This window comes from Tachyglossus aculeatus, chromosome 21 (assembly GCF_015852505.1).
Source record: "Tachyglossus aculeatus isolate mTacAcu1 chromosome 21, mTacAcu1.pri, whole genome shotgun sequence".
NCBI classification, from domain to species: Eukaryota; Metazoa; Chordata; class Mammalia; order Monotremata; family Tachyglossidae; genus Tachyglossus; species Tachyglossus aculeatus.
The window spans coordinates 12,724,192-12,747,893 of NC_052086.1; the positions used below are offsets into that span (position 1 = coordinate 12,724,192).

At 48.3% G+C, this 23,702-nt stretch overlaps 1 protein-coding gene across 1 annotated transcript; it reads right to left on the reverse strand.

Moving 5' to 3' along the window:
• Window positions 1-762: 762 nt before the first annotated feature.
• Window positions 763-21,984, reverse strand: LOC119942053 (nuclear factor of activated T cells 2 interacting protein). The gene is made up of 8 exons (XM_038762709.1): window positions 21,679-21,984; window positions 16,935-16,998; window positions 14,490-14,595; window positions 10,818-10,892; window positions 10,348-10,546; window positions 8,321-8,465; window positions 6,149-6,267; window positions 763-1,390 (listed from the first exon to the last, which is right to left on the reverse strand). Exons 1-8 carry the CDS (start codon window positions 21,982-21,984, stop codon window positions 1,232-1,234), a joined length of 1,173 nt encoding a protein of 390 aa, XP_038618637.1. The 3' UTR covers window positions 763-1,231.
• Window positions 21,985-23,702: the final 1,718 nt, after the last annotated feature.

A 23,702-nucleotide genomic window follows, 5' to 3' on the forward strand; every position in this document is an offset into this window, starting at 1 on the left:
ATGAACGAATGAAGTGGCATCTGTTAAGCCAAGCACTGTTCTAAGCACTTGTGAGGGTACAATATAACAGACACAATCCCTGCCCACAGCAAACTTGCAGTCTAGAGTCCGTGAAGCCCACTGGCCACTGAGACGTGGGCGTCCAGTACCTCTGGCAAATACGTCTACGTTATTGAATCCCCTCAACAACAGCTAACTGAATTACTGAGCGGTGGGGAACTGATCTGATGCTCTGGTGGGGAAATGCTCAATACTATGACGAAGATGATGATGATGATGGAAATAAAGTCTCCCACTGCAAACCACATCCCCTTCCTACTGTGTGTTCCCCAAGGGTTAACTATAGCATCCCCCGAGGGGACTCAATATAATAATAATAATAATGATAGCATTTATTAAGCGCTTACTATGTGCAAAGCACTGTTCTAAGCACTGGGGAGGTTAACAAGGTGATCAAGTTGTCCCACGGGGGGCTCACAGTCTTCACCCCCATTTTACAGATGAGGTAACTGAGGCGCAGAGAAGTCACTTGCCCAAAGTCCCACAGCTGACAAGTGGCGGAGCCGGGATTTGAACCCATGATCTCTGACTCCAAAGCCCGGGCTCTTTCCACTGAGCCACGCTGCTTCTCCAACATAATATATATATAATATGATGGCATTTATTAAGTGCTTACTATGTGCAAAGCACTGTTCTAAACGCTGAATAAATAGCAATGATGATGATGATGAGGGATCCCCGGGGAATGAGTCAGGATACGGTTTATGACGAGTTTATTATCTTCCTTGTTACAAAAACAATTCGCATTTTATGCAACAACCGAGACAGGTCATGCGTCCTACTCCTCCTTTGCTTCCTCCCCAAAACCTAGAACTTCAGTGCAAATCGGGACGCAGGATATTAACGTATTTACAGGAAGGCAAAGGACAGTGGGGAAGAACTAGGGTGAGGGCTTACATATAAATAGATCTCTTTTGGAAAGAGGCAGCACCTGAGACCGACCTCCGATGACCTCTGATGAGAAATTGCTACCGGCTGGGGTGGGGGGAGAGCCGTATTGGCCTCAAGGACGTGAGGGAGATGGTGTCAGAGCCATGTGACACCTCACCTAAATGTCCAACTCCCCAAGAGGGTTCTTTCAGAGGGCTGAGGAGAAAGCTGGAGGGGTCCAATACCGGCCCCCAGCAACTCGAGGGGAGTAGAAGGGGCTGCCCGTTTAGGGGTACCGGCATCACCCCCAAACCTCTATCAGATCCCCTTGCTCCATGCCCAGCTCTGCCGGGGTCCTCTGACGTGTCAGCTTTTCACCATCAAAGAAGAAGGAGAGCTCCCGCCCCGTTAGGCCCATGGCTTCGGCGTAGTGGGACATCAGTGTCCCAAGGGGAGCGGCCTGGAAGAAAAGACAAACCGACAAAATCAACCAGGAATTAAAAAGAGTTGGGGAAGCCACGGGGATAAGGATATTATTAGAGGGGGAAGGGTCAAAGGGATGGAAGAAAGACGACTGTGGTGGTGAGGAAGGTAGTGGAAAGAGAATCAGACTGGGGGGAGTCAGGAGACCTGGATTCGCGGTCCAGCCCCACCATTAGCCGGCTGAGTGACCTTGGGCAGCACTTAAGGTCGGTCTCAGGTGCTGCCTCTTTCCAAAAGAGATCTATTTATATGTAAGCCCTCACCCGAGTTCTTCCCCACTTTCCTTTGCCTTCCTGTAAATATGTTAATCTCCTGCGTCCTGATTTGCACTCAGTTTCTAGGTTTGGGGAGGAAGCAAAGGAGGAGTGGGATGCATTACCTGATTCAGTTGTTGTATAAAACTCTGATTGTTTTTGTAACAAGATAATAAACTTATCACAAACTGTATCCTCATTCCCCGCGGACCCTTCGTCATCATCATTGCTATTTATTCAGCGCTTAGAACAGTGCTTTGCACACAGTAAGCGCTTGAGCCCACTGTTGGGTAGGGACTGTCTCTGTAAGTTGCCAACTTGTACTTCCCAAGCGCTAGTACAGTGCTCCGCACAAAGTAAGCGCTCAATAAATACGATTGATTGATTGATTGACTAATAAATGCCACATCTCTTTCTGGTTGTTTTCACCTCGTGTATTTGTCCTTCCTATCGCTGTTTCAGTATTCTTCCTATGTCAGCTCTTCTTTAGGTTTATGTTGCTACTCCCTCTCCCTCCTTTCATACTTAGATCAGGGCCCCTTGAGGAGCGAGGGTTGTGTCTAATTCCCGCCTTTGTGTCCCCTTTCCCAGCGCTTGGCACAAAGCAAGCAATTAATACATACTGTCACCACTCTCTGGGCCTCAGTTTCCTCGACTGCAAAGTGGGGACAAGACAGACTGTGAACCCCAGGTGGGACAGGGGACTCTAAATTCACATCCTCTTAGACCATAAGCTTCTCTTCTAGGCTGGGAACGTGTCTACCAAATCTGTTGTATTGGAGTCTCCCAAATACGAAGTATAGGAGGGCCTGCGCACAGAAAGAGCTCAATCGGTACCACTGTGAGCCCACTGCTGGGTAGGGACTGTCTCTATGTGTTGCCAATTTGTATTTCCCAAGCGCTTAGTACAGTGCTCTGCACATAGTAAGCGCTCAATAAATACGATTGATGATGATGATACGCTTATCACTACCACAACGCTGAGCAAATGGTGCTTAATTAATGCCATAATTAAGAAGGGTTAGAGCAAACTGGGAATCTAGTCAGCATGACAGGTTCATTAGCTGTCTCTATATGTTGCCAGCTTGTACTTCCCAAGCGCTTAGTACAGTGCTCTGCACACAGTAAGCGCTTAATATGATTGATTGATTGACTGATTGATTAGCGGTGTAAAGCCCAAGCTCCTCTTCTCTTCCCAGGTCCTGCCTCACCCTTCAATACTCCCTCAACTCTTCCCTGCCCTTCCTCCCTCTCCACCCCCATCATCTCCCATCCTTAGATCCACAGCTCTAGTGAACACCTAATCATTATCAACAATATGGAAGTCGTGCCACCAATTACTTGTGAGAGAGGGCAGGGGGAGGTGGCAAAGATGTGAGGGCAAAGAGAGGCTCGTGAAATGAAAACAACATAGCTGAAGGGGGTTCTCATTACTGGGCCAGACCGCTAATCCACCATCCCAGGATCCTGACTCCGCTAGACTACGGGATTCATTTGTTCAATCTTATTGAGCGCTTACTGTGTGCAGAGCGCTTGGGAGAGTACCATATAACGGTAAACAGACACTTTCCTTGCCCACAATGAGCCCAGGATGCTTGGACGAACAGTATTTATTTTACGGTATTTACTAAGCGCTTACTATGTGCCAGGCACTGTAGTTGGTGCTGGAGTAGATACAAGCTAATAAGGTGGGACAAGTCCATGTCCCATAATGGGGCTCAAAATCTTCATCCCCATATTAATAATGGCATTTATTAAGCACTTACTATGTGCAAAGCACTGTTCTAAGCGCTGGGGAGGTTACAAGGTGATCAGGTTGTCCCACGGGGGGCTCACAGTTTTAATCCCCATTTTCCGGATGAGGGAACTGAGGCACAGAGAAGTTAATCGATCAATCATATTTATTAAGCGCTTACTGTGTGCAGAGCACTGTACTAAGCGCTTGGGAAGTACAAGTTGGCAACATATAGAGACAGTCCCTACCCAACAGTGGGCTCACAGTCTAAAAAGGGGAGACGGAGAACAAAACCAAACATACTAAGAAAATAAAATAGAATAGATATGTACAAGTAAAATAAATAGAGTAATAAATATGTACAGACATATATACATATATACAGGTGCTGTGGGGAAGGGAGAGGTAAGATGGGGGGGATGGGGGGGGGAAAATGGGGAGAGGAAGGAAGGGGCTCAGTCTGGGAAGGCCTCCTGGAGGAGGTGAGCTTGCCCAAAGCCACACAGCTGGCAGTTGGCAGAGCTGGGATTTGAACCCATGACCTCTGACTCCAAAGCCCGCACTCTTTCCGCTGAGCCCCGCTGCTTCCCCTAACGGGTCCCCATTTAACGGATGAGGTAACTGAGGCATAGAGAAATGAAGTGACTTGCCCTAGGTCACACAGCAGACAAGTGGCGAAGTCAGGATTAGAACCCAGGTCTTTCTGCCTCCCTGTGCCATGCTCTACCCACCGGGCCACGCTGTAATCGACGTCCTCCTGGACATGCATTCTAATGTTTAAGGATGCCCTGGAGTAACCTGTTACAGACTCTTCAGCCACATAATGACCCAAATCCCCCTTGATCTTATTGTTGCTTTCAGCCTACACCCGTTCTGCGATAAAGAATGTCATCTGTTTAACAGCCCACGTCCTCCCCCTGGCCCGGAATGCCCTCCCTCCACACATCTGCCAAGCCTCCGCCATCCCTTTTAGACTGTGAGCCCACTGTTGGGTAGGGACTGTCTCTATATGTTGCCAATTTGTACTTCCCAAGCGCTTAGTACAGTGCTCTGCACATAGTAAGCGCTCAATAAATACGATTGATGATGATGATGATCCCTCCTCTCTTCCTCCCTTCAAAGCCCTACTGAGAGCTCGCCTCCTCCAAGAGGCCTTCCCACACTGATCCCCCCTTTTCCTCTCCTCCTCCCCATGCCCCCTGCCCTACCTCCTTCCCCTCCCCACAGCACCTGTATATATGTTTGTACAGATTTATTACTCTATTTTACTTGTCCATATTTACTATTCTATTTATTTTGTTCATGATGTGCATTTAACTTTAATTCTATTTGTTCTGACAACTTGACACCTGTCCACATGTTTTGTTTTGTCGTCCGTCTCCCCCTTCTAGACTGTGAGCCCGTTGTTGGGTAGGGACCATCTCTATATTTACTATTCTATTTATTTTGCTAATGATGTGCATTTACCTTTAATTCTATTTGTTCTGACGACTTGACACCTGTCCACATGTTTTGTTTTGTCGTCCGTCTCCCCCTTCTAGACTGTAAGCCCGTTGTTGGGTAGGGACCGTCTCTATATGTTGCCAACTTGGACTTCCCAAGCACTCAGTACAGTGCTCTGCATTCATTCATTCAATCGTATTTATTGAGCGCTTACTGTGTGCAGAGCACTGTTCTAAGCGCTTGGGAAGTACAAGTTGGACACAGTAAGCGCTCAATAAATATGACTGAATGAATAAATGAACAGCCATTTTTCCAAGGGGTAGTGTTCTTCCTGGTTTGTTTCCAACCTGCCCATTTCAATCCAGGAATCAAGGGATCGGGAGACCAGTTCTGGTCCCCCATCTGCCTCATTCAGGATTGCGTTACCTTCAAATCGTGTTCCTTCTTTCCAGACTTTAGAGTCCTAATCTTTGCAGTTTACCCTCAGATATAAGTTTCTGATCATTTTAGTTGCCCTTCTTTGTACCTTCTGCCTTTCCATTACATCCTTCCCAAATGGCACCCAGAGTTCCAGGAGCGGGTTTGTCACGTATCAAGTGCTCAGGTCCAATCAATCAATCGATCAATCGTATTTACTGAGCACTTACTGTGTGCAGAGCACTGGACTAAGCGCTTGGGAAGTACAAGTTGGCAACATATAGAAAGCGTTCAAGCGTCCAGAAAGCGTCCAACTGACTACCACTGACGGTCGAAAGGAAAGGTTTCATTTTGCCCCTCTACTGAACCACTGGATCCCGTCGCTCTGCCAACAGCTACTCAAGAGGGGTTCGGCGGTGAGGGAGGACCGAAAGGGCAGTCGGGGAAGACGGGAAGATGTGAGAGAGGGAGCAGGGGCGGGAGGACAAGAAGAGGAAGAGAGAGGTCAACAGGAAGCTAAAGGGAGGAGGGGAGTAAATCATCACCAATCGTATTTATTGAGCGCTTACTATGTGCATAAATCAGTAAATCAGAGGGGGCCAACTGTATTGGGGGTGGAGGTGCGGGTGTCAATCCTCCCGATCCTGCAAACAGTGGCCTCAACCGCCAAGACAGTGAACCAAGAACAGTGCTTTGTACATAGTAAGTGCTTAATAAATGCCATCATTATTATTATTATTATTATTATTAAGACAGAGAGGTGGAATAATCCCTTGGGGGAAGGTTGTAACATTTTCCCAGGACTTCGGAGAGGAGGGAAAAGTAGAGCAAGAGCAGGGCTGGGGGAGGAGGAGAGTTGGAAATCCAACAGAATCCATCTACTTACTCGAGACACGGTGACCTCCAACAGCTGATGCTTCTCTTTTCCCTGAACCCGAAGCCTCAGTTTCCCATCCACGTCTGACTCTTCGGCTGGCTCAGGGCTCTTCGGCAGCACCACACAATCTTGGAGTAAAGGGATGGGAGAGGAGGAGAGGGGAAGAGGAGGAGAGAACCAAAGGACACTTAGAGTCAGACAGGAGGGGACCGGTCCGGTTTTTTCGTTTGTTTGTTTGATGGAATTTGTTGAGCACTAACTATGTGCCAGGCACTATGCTAACCCCCCAGGGGGTGGATACAAGCTAATCAGTCATTCAATGACATATATTGAGCGCTTACTCTGTGCAGAGCATTGCACTAAGCACCTGGGAGAATAGAACAAAGCTAGCGGATATGTTCCCTGCCCATAATCATCATCAATCGTATTTATTGAGCGCTTACTGTGTGCAGAGCACTGGACTAAGCGCTTGGGAAGTCCAAGTTGGCAACATATAGAGACAGTCCCTACCCAACAGTGGGCTCACAGTCTAAAAGGGGGAGACAGAGAACAAAACCAAAAGTACTAACAAAATAAAATAAATAGAATAGATATGTACAATTAAAATAGAGTAACAAATATGTACAAACGTATAATAATAATAGTGGCATTTATTAAGCGCTTACTATGTGCAAAGCACTGTTCTAAGCGCTGGGGAGGTTACAAGGTGATCAGGTTGTCCCATGTGGGGCTCACAGTCTTAATCCCCATTTTGCAGATGAGGTAACTGAGGCACAGAGAGGTTAAGTGACTTGCCCGAAGTCACACAGCTGACAGATGGCAGAGCCGGGATTTGAACCCATGAACTCTGACTCCAAAGCCCGGGCTTTTTCCACTGAGCCACGCTGCTTCTCTACAAGGGCTTATAGAGGGGGAGACGGCAATTAAAAGAAAGAATTTATATGATTTAAAGATATGTATGCAAGTGTTGTGGGGAGATAATCAGATTGGACACAGTCCCTGTCCCACACAGGGCTCACATTCTTAATCCCCATTTTACAGATGAGGGGACTGAGGCAGAGAGAATTGAAGTGAGTCCATTAAAGGTCTGTTTTCACAGCCCTCCTCGCCTGAACTAATCCTGACCACCACAAGCAAAAAGGGGACCGGGGGGGAGTCTTTCCTGATCAATCAATCAATCAATCAATCGTATTTATTGAGCGCTTACTGTGTGCACAGCACTGTACTAAGCGCTTGGGAAGTACAAGTCGGCAACACATAGAGACGGTCCCTACCCAACAGTGGGCTCAGAGTCTAGAAGGGGGAGACAGAGAACAAAATCAAACATACTAACAAGATAAAATAAATAGAACAGATATGTACAAGTAAAATAAATAAGTAAATAGAGTAATAAATATGTACAAACATATATACATATATACAGGTGCTGTGGGGAAGGGAAGGAGCACAGTCTGGGAGGGAGGACTCTTCAGGAATTACAGATTCCCAGACTGAGCCCCCTCTTTCCTCTCCTCCTCCCCATCCCCTCCACCCTACCTCCTTCATCATCATCATCATCATCAATCGTATTTATTGAGCGCTTACTATGTGCAGAGCACTGTACTAAGCGCCTGGGAAGTACAAATTGGCAACATACAGAGACAGTCCCTACCCAACAGTGGGCTCACAGTCTAAAAGGGGAAGACAGAGAACAAAACCAAACATACTAACAAAATAAAATAAATAGAATAGATATGTACAAGATATGCACAAGATATGTACAAGATACGTACATATGTACAAGATATGTACAAGTAAAATAAATAGAGTAATAAATATGTACAAACATATATACATATATACAGCCTGATGTTCCCCGACTGCGTGGCTCAGTGGAAACAGCCCGGGCTTTGGAGCCAGAGGTCATGGGTTCGAATCCCAGCTCCGCCACTTGTCAGCTGGGTGACTTTGGGCAGGTCACTTCACTTCTCTGGGCCTCAGTTACCACAACTGGAAAATGAGGATTAAGTCTGTGAGCCCCACATGGGACAACTTGGTTACCTTGTATCTACCCCAGCGCTTAGAACAGTGCTTTGCACATAGTAAGCGCTTAATAAATGCTATTATTATTATTATTATTATTATTATTATTATTATTATTATTACTTCCACCCGTCTCCCTGCAGGCCCCCTCCCTCTTACCAATTATGTCAGCCACGCTGAGCCTCAGGGTCTCGGGGGTGGCACTGGAGGGCAGCTCGGCCTCCCGGAGAAGCAGCAGGATCCGGGCTGAGGAGACCCCCAGTTGCGAAGCCAGGTGGTCCACCACTCCTTGCAGGGGGTCAGACTAGGAGATACCACAAATCGAGTCTAATGATCATCATCAATCGTATTTATTGAGCGCTTACTGTGTGCAGAGCGTGATGATAAGAACTGAAGCCTCTGATAATAATAATAAAATAATAATGGCATTTATTAAGCGCTTACTATGCGCAAAGCACTGTTCTAAGCGCTGAATAATGATGGCATTTATTAAGTACTTACTATGTGCAAAGCACTATTCTAAGCACGGGGCGGGGGATACAAGGTCATCAGGTTGTCCCACATGGGGCTCACAGTCTTCATCCCCATTTTACAGATAAGGTAACTGAGGCCCAGAGAAATGAAGTGACTTGCCCAAAGTCACCCAGCTGACAAGTGGCGGAGCCGGGATTTGAACCCGTGACCTCCGGCTCCAAAGCCCGGGCTCTTTCCACTGAGCCGTGCTGCTTCGTAAGCGCTTACTCTGTGTCCCGCGCTGCAGCGGATTACAGGAGGGTCAGACCGGACAGCCTCTCTCCCACAGAGGGCTCACAGTCTACGGGAAGGGGAGAACAGACGTGTAACCCCCATTTGAAAGATGAGGAAACTGAGGCGCAGAGAAGTTAAGTGACTTGCCCACGTCCACGGACGAGTGGCAGAGCCGGGACAGTCCACATGTTTCGTTTTGTTGTCTGTCTCTCCTGCTTCTAGACCGTGAGCCCGCTGTTGGGTAGGGACCGTCTCTATACGTTGCCGACTTGGACTTCCCAAGCGCTTAGTACAGTGCTCGGCACACAGTAAGCGCTAAATAAATACGACTGAATGAACGAATGACTAAAAGTCGGGTCACCTGACCAGATTCCAGGAAGGTCAGATCGGACGGTCTCTCTCCCACAGAGGGCTCACAGTCTACGGGAAGGGGAGAACAGACGTGTAACCCCCATTTTACAGGTGAGGAAACTGAGGCACAGAGAAGTTAAGTGACCTGCCCACGTCCACGGACGAGTGGCAGAGCCGGGACAGTCCACATGTTTCGTTTTGTTGTCTGTCTCCTGCTTCTAGACCGTGAGCCCGCTGTTGGGTAGGGACCGTCTCTATACGTTGCCGACTTGGACTTCCCAAGCGCTTAGTACAGTGCTCGGCACACAGTAAGCGCTAAATAAATACGACTGAATGAACGAATGACTAAAAGTCGGGTCACCTGACCAGATTCCAGGAGGGTCAGATCGGACGGTCTCTCTCCCACAGAGGGCTCACAGTCTACGGGAAGGGGAGAACGGACGCGTAACCCCATTTGACAGATGAGGAAACTGAGGCGCAGAGAAGTTAAGTGACTTGCCCACGTCCACAGATGAGTGGCAGAGCCGGGACAGTCCACATGTTTTGTTGTCTGTCTCCTGCTTCTAGACCGTGAGCCCGCTGTTGGGTAGGGACCGTCTCTATACGTTGCCGACTTGGACTTCCCAAGCGCTTAGTCCAGCGCTCGGCACACAGTAAGCGCTCAATAAATACGATTGATTGATTGATTGATTGATCTGTTGCCGACTTGCACTTCCCAAGCGCTTAGTCCAGCGCTCTGCACACAGTAAGCGCTCAATAAATACGATTGAATGAATGAATGAATGAATGAATTAAAAGCCGGGTCACGCTCTCATTACGCCGCACTGCTTCTCCGATTCGCAAATTGTTCCAAAGCACCACCACCCGTTCTCTCTCATCATCCACCACCATCAACCGTATTTATTGAGCGCTTACTGTGTGCAGAGCACTGTACTAAGCGCTTGGGAAGTACAAATTGGCCACCCTTTGCCAATCTCCCTCCCGTCTCTCACTCGCTCCCTGCCTCCGGCTCCTAGTGCGAAGTCAACGTCCCGCCCCGTCGCCCCGACCCCCAGGAAGGCCGCCTGGCCGGGGCCCTCCGTCCTCACCATAAGGACGGGGACCCTGAACAGGTCGGCCCGGCAGCGCACTTTGAGGAGGATCGGCCGGGAAGTCGGGGCCGGCTCCCGGGAGAGGGATCCCTCCACCAGGATCACGTCCTCGTCGAGGTCCGGTGGCGGGCGGCGACCGTGGCGGGGCGAGGGGCTCAGGCAGGAACGGAGATCCTGCAGGCGGCGGTCCACTTCCCTGCGAGGGGAAAAGTCGGAGGGTTGGGCGGGAGGGATCTTTGTTGCCAACTTCTCCTGCCCAAGCGCTTAGTACAGCGCTCTGCACACAGTAAGCGCTCAATTAATACGACTGATTGATTGATTTCCAGACGCAACCCACCGTACCCCTCTACCCCGCCTCCCGGATCGAGAGCCACTTCCTTCCCCTCACCGCGGCTCCAAAGGGGGGGAAAAAAAAAAACCAAACCCACCCGCGGGTGGCATTCCCCTTGGAAAATCTCGGAATTTACCGGATCTTCTGTTGAGCTCTCGCCTGCTTCCTTCGCCGGGGCTGGGGCGGTGGAGAAGGGGAAGCGTCCCGAACGCTAAACGGGGGAGGAAGAGCAGGAGGAGATGGGGGCCTTGGGGATCCAAAGCCTGGATACTGGAGCTCTAGACTGTCAATCAATCGATCAATCCTATTTATTGAGCGCTTACTGTGTGCAGAGCACTGGACTAAGCGCTTGGGAAGTCCAAGTCGGCAACACATAGAGACAGTCCCTACCCAACAGCGGGCTCCTCTAGACTGTGAACTCACTGCGGGCAGGGGTTATGTCTATCGGCTCTGCTATACTGCAGTAATAATAATAATAATAATGGTATTTATTAAGCACTTACTATGCGCAAAGCACTGTTCGGTGGAAAGAGCCCGGGCTTGGGAGTCGGAGGTCATGGGTTCTAATCCCGGCTCCGCCACTTGCCTGCTGTGTGACTCTGGGCAAGTCACTTCACTTCTCTCAGTGGAAAGAGCCCAGGCTTGGGAGTCAGAGGTCATGGGTTCTAATCCCGGCTCTGCCACTTGCCTGCTGTGTGACTCTGGGCAAGTCACTTCACCTCTGTCAGTGGAAAGAGCCCGGGCTTTGGAATCAGAGGTCACGCGTTCAAATCCCAGCTCTGCCACTTGTCGGCTGTGTGACTTTGGGCAAGTCACTTCACTTCCCTGGGCCTCAGTGACCTCATCTGTAAAATGGGGATGAAGACTGTGAGCCCCCCCGTGGGACAACCTGATCACCTTGTAACCTCCCCAGCGCTTAGAACAGTGCTTTGCACATAGTAAGCGCTTAATAAATAGCCCACTGTTGGGTAGGGACCGTCTCTATATGTTGCCGTGTACTTCCCAAGCGCTTAGTACAGTGCTCTGCACACAGTAAGCGCTCAATAAATACAATTGAATGAATGAAGTCACTTCACTTCTCTCAGTGGAAAGAGCCCGGGCTTTGGAGTCAGAGGTCATGGGTTCAAATCCCGGCTCCACCACTTGGCAGCTGTGTGACTTTGGGCAAGTCACTTCACTTCCCTGGGCCTCAGTGACCTCATCTGTAAAATGGGGATGAAGACTGTGAGCCCCCCCGTGGGACAACCTGATCACCTTGTAACCTCCACAGAGCTCAGAACAGTGCTTTGCACATACTAAGCGCTTAATAAATAGCCCACTGTTGGGTAGGGACCGTCTCTATATGTTGCCAACGTGTACTTCCCAAGCTCTTAGTCCAGTGCTCTGCACACAGAAAGCGCTCAATAAATACGATTGATTGATTGATTAAAAGCCGGGTCACCTGACTTCGAGTCCTGTGCTCTCTCATTCCGCCACACTGCTTCTCCGATTCTCGAACTGTTCCAAAGAACCACCACGCGTTCTCTCTCCCTCCCTCCCTCATTGAATACTTAAAGCGCTTAGTACAGTGCTCTGCACACAGTAAGCGCTCAATAAATACGATTGACGATAAATACGATTGAATGAATGAATGAATAAATGCCATTCTTCTTCTTCTTCTCTGTGCCTCAGTTCCCTCATCTGTAATTGGGGGGTGAAGACTGTGAGCCCCACATGGGACAACCTGATTACCTTGTATCTTCCCCTGCACTCGGAACAGTGCTTGGCACCTAGTAAGCACTTAACAAATACCAACATTATTATTATCATCACTTTTAGACTGTGAGCCCACTGTTGGGTAGGGACCATCTCTATATGTTACCAATTTGTACTTCCCAAGCGCTTAGTACAGTGCTCTGCACACAGTAAGCGCTCAATAAATACGATTGACGATAAATACGATTGAATGAATGAATGAATAAATGCCATTCTTCTTCTTCTTCTCTGTGCCTCAGTTCCCTCATCTGGAATTGGGGGGTGAAGACTGTGAGCCCCACATGGGACAACCTGATTACCTTGTATCTTCCCCTGCACTCGGAACAGTGCTTGGCACCTAGTAAGCACTTAACAAATACCAACATTATTATTATCATCACTTTTAGACTGTGAGCCCACTGTTGGGTAGGGACCGTCTCTATATGTTGCCAATTTGTACTTCCCAAGCGCTTAGTACAGTGCTCTGCACACAGTAAGCGCTCAATAAATACGATTGACGATAAATACGATTGAATGAATGAATGAATAAATGCCATTCTTCTTCTTCTTCTTCTCTGTGCCTCAGTTCCCTCATCTGTAATTGGGGGGTGAAGACTGTGAGCCCCACATGGGACAACCTTGTATCTTCCCCTGCACTCGGAACAGTGCTTGGCACCTAGTAAGCACTTAACAAATACCAACATTATTATTATCATCACTTTTAGACTGTGAGCCCACTGTTGGGTAGGGACTGTCTCTATATGTTGCCAATTTGTACTTCCCAAGCGCTTAGTACAGTGCTCCGCACACAGTAAGCGCTCAATAAATACGATTGATGATAAATACGATTGAATGAATGAATGAATAAATGCCATTCTTCTTCTCTGTGCCTCAGTTACCTCATCTGTAATTGGGGGGTGAAGACTGTGAGCCCCACATGGGACAACCTGATTACCTTGTATCTACCCCTGCACTCGGAACAGTGCTTGGCACCTAGTAAGCACTTAACAAATACCAACATTATTATTATCATCACTTTTAGACTGTGAGCCCACTGTTGGGTAGGGACCGTCTCTATATGTTGCCAATTTGTACTTCCCAAGCGCTTAGTACAGTGCTCCGCACACAGTAAGCGCTCAATAAATACGATTGATGATAAATACGATTGAATGAATGAATGAATAAATGCCATTCTTCTTCTCTGTGCCTCAGTTACCTCATCTGTAATTGGGGGGTGAAGACTGTGAGCCCCACATGGGACAACCTGATTACCTTGTATCTACCCCTGCACTCGGAACAGTGCTTGGCACCTAGTAAGCACTTAACAAATACCAACATTATTATTATCATCACTTTTAGACTGTGAGCCCACTGTTGGGTAGGGACTGTCTCTATATGTTGCCAATTTGTACTTCCCAAGCGCTTAGTACAGTGCTCCGCACACAGTAAGCGCTCAATAAATACGATTGACGATAAATACGATTGAATGAATGAATGAATAAATGCCATTCTTCTTCTCTGTGCCTCAGTTACCTCATCTGTAATTGGGGGGTGAAGACTGTGAGCCCCACATGGGACAACCTGATTACCTTGTATCTACCCCTGCACTCGGAACAGTGCTTGGCACCTAGTAAGCACTTAACAAATACCAACATTATTATTATTATCACTTTTAGACTGTGAGCCCACTGTTGGGTAGGGACCGTCTCTATATGCTGCCAATTTGTACTTCCCAAGCGCTTAGTACAGTGCTCCGCACATAGCAAGTGCTCAATAAATACGATTGATGATTACAAGGTAATATTATTTTACAGATACGGAAACTGAGGCACAGGATGCTCCTTAAGGGCCCTGAGGCAGGAATCTCGCCCTTCATCCTCAACCCGCGTGGCTGCGTCCCATCGAAATCCCTCCTGCTCCCAGACCCTACATCATCTGGTCTTTTTAGACCGTGAGCCCGCTGTTGGGTAGGGACCGTCTCTATATGTTGCCAACTTGGACTTCCCAGGCGCTTAGTACAGTGCTCTGCACACAGTGAGCGCTCAATAAATACGATTGATGATGACGGTCTTACACAAACACCTCCTTCTCGCTGTCGTCATCCCGCTGTAGCTGCTTCTCCTGGCTGTCAGAGTCTGGGGTGAGAGGGGTCTCACGGTGGGGACTCCTGGGGTCCGGATCTGTGGGGAGAGAAAGAAAAGTAAGCAATCAGTCGATGGGATTTATTGAGCGCTTACTGAGTGCACAGCACTGTATGAAACACTTGGGAAAGTACGCGATTACAGATACGTTCCCTGCCCACAGTGAGCCTACAGTCTACAGAAGCAGCGTGGCTCAGTGGAAAGAGCCCGGGCTTTGGAGTCGGAGGCCGTGGGTTCAAATTCCGCCTCCGCCAATTGTCAGCTGCGGGACTGTGGGCAAGTCCCTTCACTTCTCGGGGCCTCCGTTCCCTCATCTGGAAAATGGGGGTGAAGACTGGGAGCCCGCCGTGGGACAACCTGATCGCCTTGTAACCTCCCCAGCGCTTAGAAAAGTGCTTTGCACACAGTAAGCACTTAACAAATGCCATCATTATTACTATTATTATTCTCTGGGCCTCAGTTCCCTCATCTGGAAAATGGGGATGAAGACTGGGAGCCCGCCGTGGGACAACCTGATCGCCTTGTAACCTCCCCAGCGCTTAGAAAAGTGCTTTGCACATAGTAAGCACTTAACAAATGCCATCATCATTATTATTATTATTCTCTGGGCCTCAGTTCCCTCATCTGGAAAATGGGGATGAAGACTGGGAGCCCACTGTGGGACAACCTGATCGCCTTGTAACCTCCCCAGCGCTTAGAAAAGTGCTTGGCACATAGTAAGCACTTAACAAATGCCATCATTATTATTATTATTATTCTCTGGGCCTCAGTTCCCTCATCTGGAAAATGGGGATGAAGACTGGGAGCCCGCCGTGGGACAACCTGATCGCCTTGTAACCTCCCCAGCGCTTAGAAAAGTTCTTTGCACATAGTAAGCACTTAACAAATGCCATCATTATTATTATTATTATTATTCTCTGGGCCTCAGTTCCCTCACCTGGAAAATGGGGATGAAGACTGGGAGCCCCCCGTGGGACAACCTGATCGCCTTGTAACCTCCCCAGCGCTTAGAACAGTGCTTTGCACATTGTAAGCGCTTAATAAATGCCCTTATTATTATTATTAGAGGGGCAGGCTGCAGAGACGCATCAGGCACAGGGAGGAAAAGGAGGAGGACAAGGTTGACTAGACTAGGCTGGACGCCTGTTGTGGGCAGGGAATGTGTCTCCCAACTCTGTAATATGGTACTCTCACTTGGCTTCTCTGTGCCTCAGTTGCCTCATCTGTCAAATGGGGATGAAACCTGTGAGCCCCCCGTGGGGTAACCTGATCACCTTGTAACCTCCCCAGCGCTTAGAACAGTGCTTTGCACATAGTAAGCGCTTAATAAATGCCATTATTATTATTATTACTCTCCCGAGGGGGAAGAGGAGGATTGGGGCAGGGGAAGCTGGGCAATATTCATTCAGTCATTCAATTGTATTTATTGAGCGCTTACTGTGTGCAGAGCACTGTACTAAGCGCTGGGGAAGTCCAAGTTGGCAACACAGAGAGACGGTCCCTACCCAACAGTGGGCTCACAGTCTAGACGGCAATATCAAAGTCCCTCCAGAAACGGCCATCACAGCGGGGCGACTGTACAGCAGGGCGGGCAGCATGGTCCAGTAGATAGAGCCTGGGAATCAATCAATCAATCAATCAATCAATCGTATTTATTGAGCGCTTACTATCAGGCGGCCACGGGTTCTAATCCCAGCTCCATCGCTAGTCTGCTGAGTGACCCTGGGCAAGTCACTTCACTTCTCTGGGCCTCAGTTTCCCTCATCTGTAAAACTGCATTTGGATGGTATCGTCACCTGTCCACTTGTTTTGTTGTCTGTCTCCCCCTTCTAGACTGTGAGCCGGTTACTGGGTAGGGACCGTGTCTCGACATGTTGCCAATTTGTACCTCCCAAGCACTTAGTAAGCGCCCTGCACACAATAAGCGCTAAATAAATACGATGGAATGAATGAATAAAATGGAGCTTGAGACGGGGAGCCCCACGCGGGACGGGGACTGTGTCTGACACGACTTGCTTGCAACCACCCCAGCGCTTAGCACAGTGCCACAGGAAGCATTCAACAACTACCATAATAGTAAAAATAATGGCATTTATTAAGTGCTTACTATGTGTGAAGCACTGTTCTAAGCGCTGGGTGGCGGGGGGGGAGGGATACACGTGGGGCTCCCAGGCTCAATCCCCATTTTCCAGATGAGGTCAACGAGGCCCGGAGAAGTGAAGCAGCTTGCCCAAAGTCACCCGGCCGAAGGCAGGATTAGAACCCACGACCCCTGGCTCGCCAGCCCGTGGTCTTTCCAGTGACCAGTGCTGCTTAATAATAATATTATTATTATTAAGGCGGTGGCGGGGGGAGTCCCGCCATCCTTCCGGCTTCACCTGGGGGCTCGGGGGACTGGGGCGGCTTCGGATCTTCGATGAAGAGTCGGAGGCTGCTGTTCACCTGCAGAGGAACGGATTGTGAGCCCGTTGTTGGGTAGGGACCGTCTCTATCTGTTGCCAACTTGTCCTTCCCAAGCGCTTAGTCCAGTGCTCCACACTGTTATTGAACGAATAACGATAATAAAAATGATGGCATTTGATAAGCGCTTACTATAATAATAATAATAATGATGATGGCATTTATTAAGCGCTTACTATGTGCAAAGCACTGTTCTGAGCGCTGGGGAGGTTACAAGGGGATCAGGTTGTCCCACGGGGGGCTCACAGTCTTCATCCCCATTTTACAGATGAGGGAACCGAGGCACAGAGAAGTGAAGTGGCTTGCCCGAAGTCACCCAGCTGACAATCGGCGGAGCCGGGATTGGAACCCGTGACCTCTGACTCCCAAGCCCGGGCTCTTTCCACTGGGCCACGCTGCTGTGAGCCCCCCGGGGGACAACCTGATCACCTTGTAACCTCCCCAGCGCTTAGAACAGTGCTTTGCACATAGTAAACGCTTAACAAAATGTCATCATTATTATTATTATTCTCTGGGCCTCAGTTCCCTTCCCTGTAAAATGGGGATGAAGACTGTGAGCCCCCCGTGGGACCAACTGATCACCTTGTAACCTCCCCAGCGCTTAGAACAGTGCTTGGCACATAGTAAGCGCTTAACAAAACGTCATCATTATTATTATCATTCTCTGGGCCTCAGTTCCCTCCTCTGTAAAATGGGGATGAAGACTGGGAGCCCCCCAGGGGACCACCTGATCACCTTGTAACCTCCCCCAGCGCTTAGAACAGTGCTTGGCACATAGTAAGCGCTTAACAAAACGTCATCATTATTATTATCATTCTCCGGGCCTCAGTTCCCTCCTCTGTAAAATGGGGATGAAGACTGGGAGCCCCCCAGGGGACCACCTGATCACCTTGTAACCTCCCCAGCGCTTAGAACAGTGCTTTGCACATAGTAAGCGCTTAACAAAACGTCATCATTATTATTATCATTCTCCAGGCCTCAGTTCCCTCCTCTGTAAAATGGGGATGAAGACTGGGAGCCCCCCGGGGGACCACCTGATCACCTTGTAACCTCCCCAGCGCTTAGAACAGTGCTTTGCACATAGTAAGCGCTTAACAAAACGTCATCATTATTATTATCATTCTCCAGGCCTCAGTTCCCTCCTCTGTAAAATGGGGATGAAGACTGGGAGCCCCCCGGGGGACCACCTGATCACCTTGTATCCCCCCCCCAGCGCTTAGAACAGTGCTTTGCACATAGTAAGCGCTTAACAAATGCTATCATTTTTATTATTGTAACCTCCCCAGCACTTAGAACAGGGCTTGGCACATAGTAAGCGCTTAAGAAATGCCCTTGTTATTCATTCATTCCTTCAATCATATTTACTGAGTGCTTACTGTGTGCAGAGCACTGTACTAAGCGCTTGGGAAGTCCAAGTTGGCAACGTATAGAGACGGTCCCTATCCAACAGTGGGCTCACTGTCTAGACAGGGAAGACAGAGAACAAAACATATTAACAAAATAAAATAAATAGAATATGTACAAATAAAATAGAGTAATAAATCCGTACAAACATATATACAGTTGCTGTGGGGAGGGGAAGGAGGTAAGGTGGGGGGGATGGAGAGGGGGAGGAGAGGGAGAGGAAGGAGGGGCTCAGTCTGGGAAGGCCTCAGACTGATGATGATGATGGCATTTATTAAGCGCTTACTATGTGCAAAGCACTGTTCTAAGCGCTGAGCACTGTTCTAACTGCTGATGGGGATGAGGACTGTGAGCCCCCCCGTGGGACAACCTGATCACCTTGTATCTCCCCCAGCGCTTAGAACAGTGCTTAGCACATAGTAAGCGCTGAACAAATGCCATCATTATTCATTCATTCAATCGTATTTATTGAGCGCTTACTGTGTGCGGAGCACTGTACTAAGCGCTTGGGAAGTACACGTTGGCCACATCTAGAGACGGTCCCTACCCAACAGTGGGCTCACAGTCTAGAATTATAATTGTAACCTCCCCAGCCCTTAGAACAGGGCTTGGCACATAGTAATCGCGTTAACAAATGCCATCATTATTCATTCAATCATTCATTCAATCATATTTACTGAGCACTTACTGTGTGCGGAGCACTGGACTAAGCACTGGGGAAGTACAGGTTGGCCACATCTAGAGACGGTCCCTACCAAACAGTGGGCTCACGGTCTAGAATTATTATTGTAACCTCCCCAGCGCTTGGCACATAGTAAGTGCTTAACAAATGCCATCATTATTCATTCATTCAATCGTATTTATTGAGCGCTTACTGTGTGCAGAGCACTGTACTAAGCGCTTGGGAAGCACAGGTTGGCCACATATAGAGACGGTCCCTACCCAACAGTGGGCTCACAGTCTAGAATTATAACTGTAACTTCCCCAGCGCTTAGAACAGTGCTTGGCACATAGTAAGCGCTTAACAAATGCCATCATTATTCATTCAATCATTCATTCAATCGTATTTATTGAGCGCTTACTGTGTGCAGAGCACTGTACTAAGCGCCTGGGAAGTCCAAGTTGGCAACATACAGAGACAGTCCCTACCCAACAGTGGGCTCACAGTCTAGCATTATAATTGTAACCTCCCCAGCGCTTGGCACATAGTAAGCGCTTAACAAATGCCATCATTACTCATTCAATCATTCATTCAATCGTATTTATTGAGTGCTTACTGTGTGCAGAACACTGGACTAATCAATCAATCAATCAATTGTATTTATTGAGCACTTACTGTGTGTAGAGCACTGTACTAAGCGCTTGGGAAGTACAAGTTGGCAACATATAGAGACAGTCCCTACCCAACAGTGGGCTCACAGTCTAGAATTATAACTGTAACCTCCCCAGCGCTTAGAACAGGGCTTGGCACATAGTAAGCGCTTAAGAAATGCCCTTGTTATTATGATCAATCAATCAATCAATCAGTCGTATTTATTGAGCGCTTACAATGTGCAGAGCACTGTACTAAGCGCCTGGGAAGTCCAAGTTGGTAACATACAGAGACAGTCCCTACCCAACAGTGGGCTCACAGTCTAAAAGGGGGAGACAGACAACAAAACCAAACATACTAACAAAATAAAATAACTACTGATTCACTTGTAGATACAAGCACTTCGAACGGCGCTGGGCACATAGTAAGCGCTTTACGAATATCGTAACAAAACAAAAAATATCCTCAACCCAAAGGATATCCTGACCCGTTTGTCAGAGGAAGACGACTGATAGAGATCAGAGGATGCAAATGGGGTGGCACAGACACCTCCATCATCATCATCATCATCATCAATCGTATTTATTGAGCACTTACTATGTGCAGAGCACTGTACTAAGCGCTTGGGAAATACAAATTGGCAACATATAGAGACAGTCCCTACCCAACAGTGGGCTCACAGTCCAGGCCAAGGGGATGACGTGGGCCGGGGGTCGATGGCGGGACAGGCCAGAACGAGGTACGACCTCCAATATAATAATACGACCTCTAATATAAACGGTTATATAAACAGTATATATAAACAGTCATATAAACAGTATAAACAGTTATATAACAGTATATATAAACAAACAGTATAAACAGTATAAACAGTTATATAAACAGTATAAACGGTTCCTGCATCATCAACGGTATTTACTGAGCGCTTACCACACTGTACTAAGCGCTTGGGAAGTACAAGATGGCAATGATTTACTTTAGGTTGTACATATCTACTTGTACCTATCTACTCTATTTATTTTACTTTGTTAATATGTTTGGTTTTGTCCTCTGTCTCCCCCTTTTAGACTGTGAACCCACTGTTGTGTAGGGACTGTCTCTATATGTTGCCAACTTGTACCTCCCAAGCGCTTAGTCCAGTGCTCTGCACATAGTAAGCGCTCAATAAATTGATTGATTGATTTAGGTTCCCACATTTGGTACACATTTCATCATCATCAATCGTATTTATCGAGCGCTTACTGTGTGCAGAGCACTGGACTAAGCGCTTGGGAAGTACAAGTTGGCAACATATAGAGACGGTCCCTACCCAACAGCAGGCTCACAGTCTAAAAGGGGGAGACAGAGAACAAAAGCAAACATTCTAACAAAATAAAATAAATAGGATAGATATGTACAAGTAAAATAAATAGAGTAATAAATATGTACAAACATATACGCATATATGCAGGTGCTGTGGGGAAGGGAAGGAGGTAAGATGGGGGGATGGAGAGGGGGGAGAGGAAGGAAGGGGCTGAGTGTGGGAAGGCCTCCTGGAGGAGGTGAGCTCTCAGTAGGGCCTTGAAGGGAGGAAGAGAGCGAGCTGGGCGGATGGGCAGAGGGAGGGCATTCCATCATCATCATCAATCGTATTTATTGAGCGCTTACTATGTGCAGAGCACTGGACTAAGCGCTTGGGAAGTACAAGTTGGCAACATCTAGAGACAGCCAATCAATCAATCAATCAATCGTATTCATTGAGCGCTTACTATGTGCACAGCACTGGACTAAGCGCTTGGGAAGTACAAACTGGCAACATCTAGAGACAGTCCCTGCCCAACAGCGGGCTCACAGTCTAAAAGGGGGAGACAGAGGACCAAACCAAACATACTAACACAATAAAATAAATAGGATAGATAGGGACAAATACTGCCCAAAGGATGTCCCCCCTCGAACCCAGGCCCCACCTTCCCCGAGTAGACGGGGATGGAGGGGGCCTCTCGGCGTCCAAGCAGTAGCCTCCTCCGCTTGGGCCTCCTGGGGGGCCAATGGGCCTCCTTCCCCTCGGCCTCGCTGTCGCTGTCAGGCCCGGCTGGGGTCAACTTTGGGGTCAAATTTAGGGTCAAATTTGGGGTCAAAGGCTGCCCATCCTCCTCCAGGACCAGCACTTCCGGCCGGCCAAGCGGGGGCCCCTCCCTGACGTCATCGTCGCTGTCGCTCGTCAGCACCACCACGGAGGCCGGGGAATGGCCGCGATGACCCCGCTCCGCCATGACACCCCTTCAACCGCCCTCCGCCCTCCCCCGGCGCGCGCACGCGCGCCCCCCGCCGCTCGGCGCCGATTGGCTCGTCGGAATCCTGCCCCGCCTTCCGGGTCTCTGGTTGGCCGCGGCCGAGAGCCCGCCCCTCCCGCGCGGAGCGAGGCACTCTGGGAGTTGTAGTTTCCCGACCCCCCGACCGCCATTTTTAGTTTCGCCTCCTCCGCGGCGAGGCTCTCCAGTTGCCTGGAGACGGAGGGGGACGCGGAGGAAACTGTGGAACTTGCGCTCCTAGTGGTCAGCTGTAGAACTACGTAATTACCTAAATGTCCCCTCCCCACAGCATTCATTCATTCATTCATTCTGTCATTCATCATCATCATCATCAATCGTATTTATTGAGCGCTTACTATGTGCAGAGCACTGTACTAAGCGCTTGGGAAGTACAGATTGGCAGCATATAGAGACAGTCCCTACCCAACAGTGGGCTCACAGTCTAAAAGGGGAAGACAGAGAACAAACCAAACATACTAACAAAATAAAATAAATAGAATAGATAGGTACAAATAATTCATTCTGTCATTCATTCAATCGTATTTATTGAGCGCCTACCGTGTGCAGAGCACTGTGCTAAGCGCTTGGGAAGGCCAAGTTGGCAACATATAGGGATGGTTCCTACCCAACAGTGGGCTCACAATCTAGAAGGTGGGCTCACACTCGTATATCAATCAGTCAATCAATCGTATTTAATGAGCGCTTACTGTGTACAGAGCACTGGACTAAGCGCTTGGGAAGGACAAGTTGGCAACATCTAGAGACACTCGTATATCAATCAGTCAATCAATCGTATTTATTGAGCGCTTACTGCATGCAGAGCACTGGACTAAGCGCTTGGGAAGTACAAGTTGGCAACATCTAGAGACGGTCCCTACCCAGCAGTGGGCTCACAGTCTAAAAGGGGGAGACAGAGAACAAAACCAAACATACTAACAAAATAAAATAAATAGAATAGATATGTACAAGTAAAATAAAATAGTGGTCAGCTGTAGAACTACGTAATTACCTAAATGTCCCTTCCCCACAGCACTCCTTCATTCATTCAATTGTATTTATTGAGCGCTTACTGTGTGCAGAGCACTGTACTAAGCGCTTGGGAAGTCCAAGTTGGCAACATATAGAGACAGTCCCTAACCACCAGTGGGCTCACAGTCTAGAAGGTGGGCTCACACTCGTATAGAATAATAATAATAATAATTAGTAGTAGTAGTAGTAGTAATAATAACTACCTAAATGTCCCCTCCCCACAGCACTCATTCATTCATTCATTCAATCGTATTTATTGAGCACTTACTGTGTGCAGAGCACTGTACAAAGCACTTGGAAAGTACAAGTCGGCAACATATAGAGACGGTCCCTACCCAGCAACGGGCTCCCAGTCTAGAAGGGGGAGATAGATGACAAAAATAGAGTAATAAATCTGTACAAACATATATATATATATAGGTGCTGAGGAGAGGGGAAGGTGGTAGGGCAGAGAGGATGGGGAGGAGGAGAGGAAAAAAGAGGCTCAGTCTGGGAAGGCCTCCTGGAGGAGGTGAGCTCTCAGTAGAGCTTTGAAGGGAGAAAGAGAACTAGCTTGGCGGATGTGTGGAGAGGCTGGAATTTGAACCCATGACCTCAGACTCCCAAGCTCGTGCTCTTTCCACTGAGCCTATTTGTACAGATTTATTACT